Consider the following 8,897-nt stretch of genomic DNA (forward strand, 5'->3'; position numbering starts at 1 on the left):
CAACTGGCCGACAACCCCTCTACTAGCCCGGTTGCAGTCAGATTGGGGGCATGTAGTTGCAATCTGGTTCACACTTGCAGTTGCATGTGTAGTGATGGACAAGCAATTGGTCAACAACCCCTAGTAGTCTAGTTGAAGTCGGGTTGGAGGCATGCAATTGTGATCCAGTTCTAACACTTGGAGTTATATGTCTAGTGATGGGCATGCAACTAGCCGACAACCTCCCAACTAGCCCAGTTGCAATCGCGTTGGGGCCACGCACATGCAGTCTGGTTCCAATACTTGCAGTTGCATGTCTAGTGATGGACATGCAATTGGTCGACACCCCCTACTAGCCTAGTTACAGTCGCCTTGGGGGGCATGCAGTTGCAGTCCAATTTCAACACTTGCAGTTGCATGTATAGTGATGAACATGCAACTAGCCGGCACCCCCCTACTAGTCCAAATATCCTTTTCTTTCTTTCCAAATTTGTGTGTGTCATCCTTACACAGGGGCCATATTAAACTTCTCTATATTGTTACAATTTTATCAGATGTCCCCGAGGAGACAACAATATCCGTTTCAGTTCAACTAAAAAGATAATAAAAGAAAGAGGTGATAGTATATATAAAGACAAACAAGACCATAAAAACAAATACACACGACGACACGTCATCTTAGTGTCTAGAATGCATGGCTACCGAATCAACCGAGATATCACTAATTCTCCATCTACCGAAAAGACGACAAAATAAAAAATAGTTTTACATAAAATGGAGAAAACTATCACAAAAAAGAAAATAAATGTGAAGAAAATAAAAGGAACATATAAATGGAATAAAAAATAAGAATACGCGAAAACAGAATATAAAAGGGAACAAAATAAATGAATATAAAAAATAGGGAAGATGAATTGACAACAGTAACGAACAAAAACGAATATTTTGAAAAATATCATGTCAAACGATATGAACGAAACAAATTTAAAAAAGTGTATGGAGGAAGGATATACCAAAATGGAAAATATATTTGCATATGTACATACATACGTGTGAAATAAACATATTATCCCATATTTAAATAAATTATGCACAAAAAATGTCCAATAAAAAAGTCTACATATGTTAAAACTATTGCACATTGTAAGAGAATCCACATGTTCAACCCCCAGCCCCCTAACTCCTTGCAGTCAAACAACCCCGGTTTACTACAAAAGGCAGCCAACAACAAATAAAGGGAAAAAATGCAAAAATGGAAGGAACAAAAGGCAAAAAAAAACTTTAGGCCCGTCCAGCACGCCCCAACCAACAACAGGCCCGACAAAAAAAAAAGAATCTAAAAGAACAAAAAAGAAAGAGCCCAAGCCGAAAAGAAACAGAAAAAAAGCGAGTTGGTCGCACGCCTTAGCATGCCAAAATGAGAAAACTCACAATCCAATGCGATTCTTAAAGCAAGTAATGCAGACGGTTGACGACTTTGTGAAGTCTAAGCCATTTGAGATTTAACAGTACTGAAACTTAAAAAAATGCAAAATGCTTGTCAAAATGTCCATTCTAAAAGAAATTAGTTCTTCCATTTTTTATAAAATAAGAAATTAAAAAAATAAAAATAGAAATACAAGTGAAAACAGTTTTATACAAATAAAATGATAAATAAAACACTAAAATACAAAAGGAAAAAGGAAATATAAAAAAGAAAAAGGTACATGTATACACACAGTGAGCTGCACCGGTGTGATTCGTACTGTACACACAAGCCCAACATAAAAAAAAATACAAAATGTTGGCATGGGAGACCTATGAGTGAGAAAATAAAAAAATAAAAAAGAGAATTTGGAAAGGACCTCAGGCCGCAGCCCACGGCTAGATACAGAGCAAAGCCCCTGAAGGTACGCTCTGCCCAGTGGACAAAGCCCATTACGTTTTTCGACGAGAGGAATACCTACCTCAGCCACAAATCACTGATCAATCAAATTGTACCAAAAAAAAACTCGTCGACTGAGACATAGCTAATTCTCAATCGCACTGAGAATTAGCACAACCGATATGTTTTCCAGTCCTCTGTTTGATGCGTGTGTTCTTAATTAATACGGTAGATTCTTCCGTTTGCACCCTTGTTACCTAAATGAGCTTGGCTCCGGCTGACGCACCCACCATTTTTAGCAAAGCATTTGTTTTACCGGAAAAGATGACGCGATAATTAAGTGACGGCGATCGAAGTCGGCAAGCAAAAACCCCCCGACGTGGCTTCAAACGCTGAACGCTTAGGAGCACTAGAGCAGAGCAGTCAAGCTCGGCGACCATGAGAGGAGATCGTTTGAAGCGCTGGAGATGACCTGTAAATAGCCGAATCCTGTATGACGTGAATTGACATGGTGACTGCGGGGCGGGTGGGCTGTTGTTTTCGTCGAGGATTGGAGGCGTCTTTGACCCATTCGAGATTCGACGAGAGCGGGCGTCGGTCGGTGGTTCGCGTCTGGAGCTGGTTGCTTGCCATTGCCCATAGCGCGTTGGAGAAATAGGCCGCAGCCAGCTTGGATCCACCGAGGCCGAACACGTTTTCCTCCTCTCCTCCCGCTCCACTTCCACCTGTGAGAGGAAACAGAACATTTTCAGTGTGTTATTCGCGGGTAAAAACGCATGATACTACCATTATCACACCGTGCTCAGCAGGGCAGCAGACCCACTAGACATGGACAGTGACAGAAATCATTTGTGCTCCACAGCCCATAAATATCGCCCCCCACCAACACCACGCTCTGCACAGCCCATCACACGCCAAAGAATCGTGATTCGAACTGACGGGCCGACCAGCCAGCCACCCCACTGCACTAGCTTTCCTAGGAGCTAGTAGTCCCATGGCCATGGCCAGATGCCTCTTGCTGCTATCCATCGTGTCCCTTGCCGCCGCGGAAGGCGGCGGAAACAACTCCACCGACTCTGCCGGGCAGGTCCGCCTGAGCTGCGGCGCGTCCGCCCCGGCCACCGACTCCGACGGCCGTGCGTGGGAAGGTGACTCGACGTCCAAGTTCTTGGCATCGACGAACGCCGGCGTCGCGGCCCGTGCGTCGTATCAAGACCCATCGCTGCCTTCTTCCGTGCCTTACGTGACGGCGCGCGTGTTCGCGTCGAGCCACACGTACACCTTCCTCGTCAGCCCAGGCCGCGTGTTCCTCCGCCTCTACTTCTACCCGGCCGACTACGGCAACCGCAGCGCCTCCGGCGCCCTCTTCGGCGTCACGGCCGGCGGCGTCACGCTGCTGCGCGACTTCAACGCGTCCCAGGCCGCGCTCGCGCTCGACGCCGCCTACCTCGTCCGCGAGTTCTCCCTCAACGTCAGCTCGGGCGGGAAGCTCGACGTCACGTTCGCCCCGTCCCCCGGCGCCTCCTCCCACTACGCGTTCGTGAACGGCATCGAGATCGTGCCCACGCCGGACGTCTTCACGGCGCCGGTGCCGACCTTCGCCAACGGGGGGCGCCCTGACCGGATGCCCATCCGCGCCGACACGGCCTTCCAGACCATGTACCGTCTCAACGTCGGCGGCGAGGCCGTCTCCCCGGCTGACGACTCCGGCCGCTTCTACCGCACCTGGAACACCGACATCCCTTACATATTCGGCGCGGCCGTCGGGGTCTCTTTCGAGAAGGACAGCAACGTCACCATCCGGTACCCGCCGTCCGTGCCGCCGCACATCGCGCCGGAGGGCGTGTACGCGTCGGCGAGGTCCATGGGCCCGTATGCGCAGATCAACCTGAACTACAACCTCACCTGGATCCTGCCCGTGGACGCGGGGTTCTACTACCTCCTGAGGTTCCACTTCTGCGAGGTCCTGTACCCGATCACCAAGGTGAACCAGCGCTCCTTCTTCATCTACATCAACAACCAGACGGCGCAGGAGCAGATGGACGTTATCGGGCGGAGCGGGGGGATCGGGGTTCCGGTGTACACCGACTACCTAGTCGTCACGACGGGCTCCGGCCAGACGGACATGTGGGTCGCGCTGCACCCGGACCTCAGCAGCAGGCCGGAGTACTTCGACGCGATACTCAACGGCCTCGAGGTGTTCAAGCTCCAGACGTACGGCAGCAACAACCTCGCCGGGGCCAACCTGCCGATCCCACAGAAGCAGCCCTACCAAGGAGAGTTCAAGAGGAAGAGTGCCGTCGCCGCGGCCGTGGGTGGAGCGGTCGCCGGTGGCCTCCTTGCGGTGCTGATCGGCTGCCTATGCGCGTGCGGCATTTGCAGACGGGGCAGAAAGGCCACGTCGGTGGTCGTGTGCGAGCCAGAAGCCGTTCCTGAGCAACCAGCCCACCATGGTCTCCTTAGCTCAACAAAAAGCTCTGCTTTGTTTAAGTCGGGCCAGACATAAATGGGCCTTCCCAATGAAGTTATAAATGCACCCATATTGTGAGAAATAAAGTTCCTTTATTTACGCTGCGGGAATACAAAAGTTCGTGCATCTCAGAAAAGGCTCATAGCATATATATAAAGTAATTTATTCATCTAATTTTTTTGTTTATCTATAAACATATAGTCCCCTAAAAAATCTATAAAAATATATTCATGCATTAAACTTTTTATGTATATATTTTCTTTAAAAGATCATATTTTTATTAAAAAAAAGTTCATGTACACAGTTAAATCCATGTGTTATAATTATTTTACATATTTTATAAAATAACTGTCTTATGTTTAATAAAAATGTATATATATATATATATTATATCATGTATTAAATATTTTATGTAATTTTGGATAGATCACAGCGGAAAAAATAAAGAAATGAAGAAAAAGTAGGTAGAAAAGAAAATAATAGACAAAATATGAAATCATTCTCGCAGCTGTTAGGTATATTATTCAAAAGTGCCACAACTATAAAACCTGTACATTTAGTCCCTATTTGGTTTTCTGGTAGTCATTGATGAGGGTACGTGAAGTGTAACCTTTACAGTATAGGCATCAAATAGACTAAACCTTACAAAATAATCATCAAATAGAGTACATCGAAGAAAGAACAAATAGAATGGAGGAAGAAATATGATACACTTGACATGGCATTGGCAAGTCGACCCACATGACTACTGTCACCACAAGTACTCCCTCCCTTCCGAATTACTCGTCGTGGAAATGGATGTATCTAAATATATTTTAGTTCTAGATACATTTATTTCTGCGACGAGTAATTTGAAACGGAGGGAGTAGTGTGCATAGTGTGCTGTCATTTTTTCCAAGATAACAGGCCTGTTTGGTTCATGTCATCAACATTGTGCCTGACAAAATCGAGCGCCTAATCAGGCTAGTGTCGTTTGGTTCATGGCCACGCCTGGCCACAGGTTATGTTTAATAAAGCATGTCACATCATGCATGCCTTCTTCAGTTCGGATAGGACAACAAAATAGCAAGCCAGGCAGCAGTCCAAGCGTCCTATCCGCTTAGCCTGGGCCAGGCTAATGGCCCTCCACGGTTTTGTACCAGGCGAATGACACTATGAGATTTCTCAGGCCAGGCAGCGTTAGATTATTCAGGAAGCAAACCAAACACATCTCAGGTAGATCCCAGGCAAGTTTCAGGCGGGCAAATCTAACCCAGGGCTGCAACCAAACAGGCCCAACACCCACATACACCGACTCGCCGGCTCCATGTGTTGGGTCATGCGATGATGTTTTTATGGACTCATCGCAAATCTTGGAATAAGCTAGGAGTGGTCCATGTATCTAGATTTCTCATTCCCGTGCGTTGCAAGTAGGATGCACGTCCTGAAGTCTTCTTATTTCCTTCACTATTGCTTGCCCAAGCTTTCTTCAACTTCTTGGTAAGTGCTTTAAGACTTCACTAAAGAGTTGACGACAATGGACAACCATCTCCAGATCATCGGTTTAGTTGATACATACACATGTGGTGCTTTTTTTTTATCAGCGTTGGAGCTTCACAACAAAAAAAAGTTGAGTTTGATGTTGTGGGAAAAAACACCATCCCCCCTAATCTATGCTCTCTAAAATAATCATTATAGATGTGCCAAACCGGGGGAGGAGGGGGGGGGGGGGAGGGGGGATGTATATTCCAAATTTGCCCAGCCGCTTTGTTTTATGGCAGGACTAATTCAGAAGTGACAACGTTTGGATCACCGAGTAGCGATGAACTAACCTCGCCTGCCTTCACTAGTACAAAACATGTCTTTCGTTCCAGACGGATCGGAGCAATAGTCCCGGCCGCGTTACGAACCGGGACTAAAAGGGCTCGCACCGTTCGAAGCCGGTCGTAAACCCTTTAGTCCCTATTGGTGTCCGCATTAGTCCCAGTTCGAACGGGACCTTTAGTCCCAGTTGGAGACACCAACAGGGACTAAAGGGTTTGCGACCGGCTTCGAACGGTGCAAGCCCTTTTAGTCCCGGTTGGTATCTCCAACCGGGAAAAATTTCAAATTTTTTTAATTTTTTTTCTGCCGGCCCTTTAGTCCAGGTTGGTGTCTTTAACCGGGACTAAAGGTCTATCTTTAGTCCCGGTTAGAGACACCAACCGGGACTAAAGCCTTTTACCACATTAAACTTGGAAAAATCATAACTAAATCATCCTAATTCAGAAAAATACAAATAATATATCAAGTTTTCCGTTTCGACAATTTTTTAAAATCACAAAATTCCAAAGGGAAAATAGTGTTTTTGGACGTTTTAGATGTTTTTAGGGTTTAGGGCTAGGGTTTAGATTTCAGAGTTTAGGGTTAGGTTTTATGGTTTGAACCTTTAGTGTTTACTGTTTAGAATAGAGTTTCAGACGTTTTAAGTCCTGGGTTTAGGGTTTAGGACAATTTTTTTAAATCACAAAATTCCAAAAGGAAAATAGAGTTTTTGGACGTTTTAGACGTTTTAGGGTTTAGGGCTAGGGTTTAGATTTCCAAGTTTAGCGTTAGGTTTTAGGGTTTGAACCTTTAGTGTTTGCTGTTTAGAATAGAGTTTCAAATGTTTTATGTCCCGGGTTTAGGGTTTTGAAAGTTCATTTGTAGTGCTTTTCAATTTCAGACTAATTTAGCTCAAAGAATCATTAAATGCATGAAAAAATAACAAATGAAGTCAAAAATGGTTGAAATTTAAGGATATGGCTTTGAATGGTTCATATTGAACACACAAAAATTCTTTAGTTAATATAAGTTTAAAAAAAATGAAATATGGTCAAACTCTGGTCAAACAACTTATTCAATAAATATTAGTGTTACTAAATAATTATTGTTTTTATAATAATAATTTCAAACTCAAATAGTGAAGGTGTGACATCATGGTCCCATTTTTCTGATAATAATGGATATATTATTTGTCGAATTTCGATTTACAGATTTAAAGATATTAAATGAATAAATGGCATAATAATAATATTACTTATTTTATTTTCATTGAAATTCAATATTATTATTACTTATGTCGTTTTTGAACTTTTTGTATTATTTTGGATTTATTTTTTTGAGAATTTTTGATTTTTTTGTAATTTTTTCCTTTTTGAAGTTTTAAATTAATCATTGTTGTTTGTTAATCATTGTTGTTTATTTTAATAATTGTTTGGAATTCAAAAATAAATAAATCATGTGACATCAAGACCTAAGGGTTAACAGGATTGATAGCTTACTGTTGTAAGGAAAATAACAAGTGCAGACTTGGAAACTAGGGGAGATAGAACCTGAAAGTTAAGTGATAACCCACAAGTATAGGGGATCGTTTGTAGACTTTTTTGATAAATAAGAGTGTCGGACCCAACGAGGAGCTAAAGGCAGAACAAATATTCTCTCAAGTTGTATCGACCACCGATACAACTCTACGCACACTTGACGTCTGCTTTACCGAAAACAAGTATGAATCTAATTTGTAGGTGTGATGCTAGAACTACTTTGCAAGAATAAAACTAGAAGTACTTTGCAAGATAATAAAAGTTAGGTGTTTAGTAAAATTCTGAAAAATTAGGAAAAAATAAACATTTTGTATAGAAGGAGTGTGCAAAAAGTTTCGGAACCGTTTGACGTTCCAGTAAAAAATGTAAAATCGAGCACTACAGCCAAAGTTTCTGTTTTGCACCGCACAAACCAACAAGCAATTTAATCATCCGAAAGGAAAACCTTGACACATTATTTTCATAATACAATGGAATTGTACAAGGGGATAATTATTTTTGTTGAAAAGTTTCTGTAATTTAAGATTCACAAAGTTTTCGTGAGCATGAACAAAGTTCAAGGAGCTCCCCCACTTCAACAATGCTTGTCTCTCTCACTTTCACTTTCCTTTTTGAAAAGTTTTATGTTCCCCTCTAGGTGTTTTTGTTTTTAAACTTTATAAAAGCACTCCACAGAAATAAATGACTCTCTAAAACTTCCGAGTTATCTCCATGGCAGCACTTTTTTTAAAGCCATTAAGCTAGGCACAAAGTGCTTAAGTAATGGATCCACCCGGATCCCAAGGTATATCAAAGCCAATTTTAATTAACAATGATTTGGCATTTAGAACTGAGCACAAAGCAACATATATCATGCAATGACAAAGTCTAACTCTCTTCCTATGCATCGGCATGTCATACAAGAACAATTCATGCACATCAAGTAAAGGCCAATACATAGCATAAGCGGTTTCTTGCAATTTTATCATGTTGGAAACATAGAGAAGCAAAGATGTAGTTTCTCTCTCATAATAATTGCAAGTAGGAGCATCAAGCACATGCATATTATATTCATCAAAATCACCATGTGTAGTAGCAAAATGCAACCCATCAATATAATCCTTAATAAGTGCAAACTTCTCCGATATAGTGTAGTCTGGAGAATTCAAAAAGATAATAGGACTATCATGTATGGGTGCAATAGCAATAATTTCATTCTTAACATAAGGAACTATAGCAAGTTCATCTCCATAAGCATAATTAATATTGGCATCTTGGCCACAAG

At 42.7% G+C, this 8,897-nt stretch overlaps 1 protein-coding gene and 1 non-coding gene across 2 annotated transcripts; one reads left to right on the forward strand and one right to left on the reverse strand.

Moving 5' to 3' along the window:
• Window positions 1–443: 443 nt before the first annotated feature.
• LOC125531533 lies at window positions 444–549 on the reverse strand. The gene has a single exon (XR_007293311.1). It is a non-coding gene; the product is annotated as a U6 spliceosomal RNA (small nuclear RNA).
• A 2,178-nt stretch (window positions 550–2,727) lies between these two features.
• Window positions 2,728–4,412, forward strand: LOC125531532 (receptor-like protein kinase FERONIA). The gene has a single exon (XM_048695909.1). It carries the CDS (start codon window positions 2,838–2,840, stop codon window positions 4,347–4,349), a length of 1,512 nt encoding a protein of 503 aa, XP_048551866.1. The 5' UTR covers window positions 2,728–2,837; the 3' UTR covers window positions 4,350–4,412.
• The last annotated feature ends 4,485 nt before the right edge of the window (window positions 4,413–8,897 follow it).

Source organism: Triticum urartu, unplaced genomic scaffold, assembly GCF_003073215.2.
Source record: "Triticum urartu cultivar G1812 unplaced genomic scaffold, Tu2.1 TuUngrouped_contig_7404, whole genome shotgun sequence".
Lineage (NCBI taxonomy): Eukaryota > Viridiplantae > Streptophyta > Magnoliopsida > Poales > Poaceae > Triticum > Triticum urartu.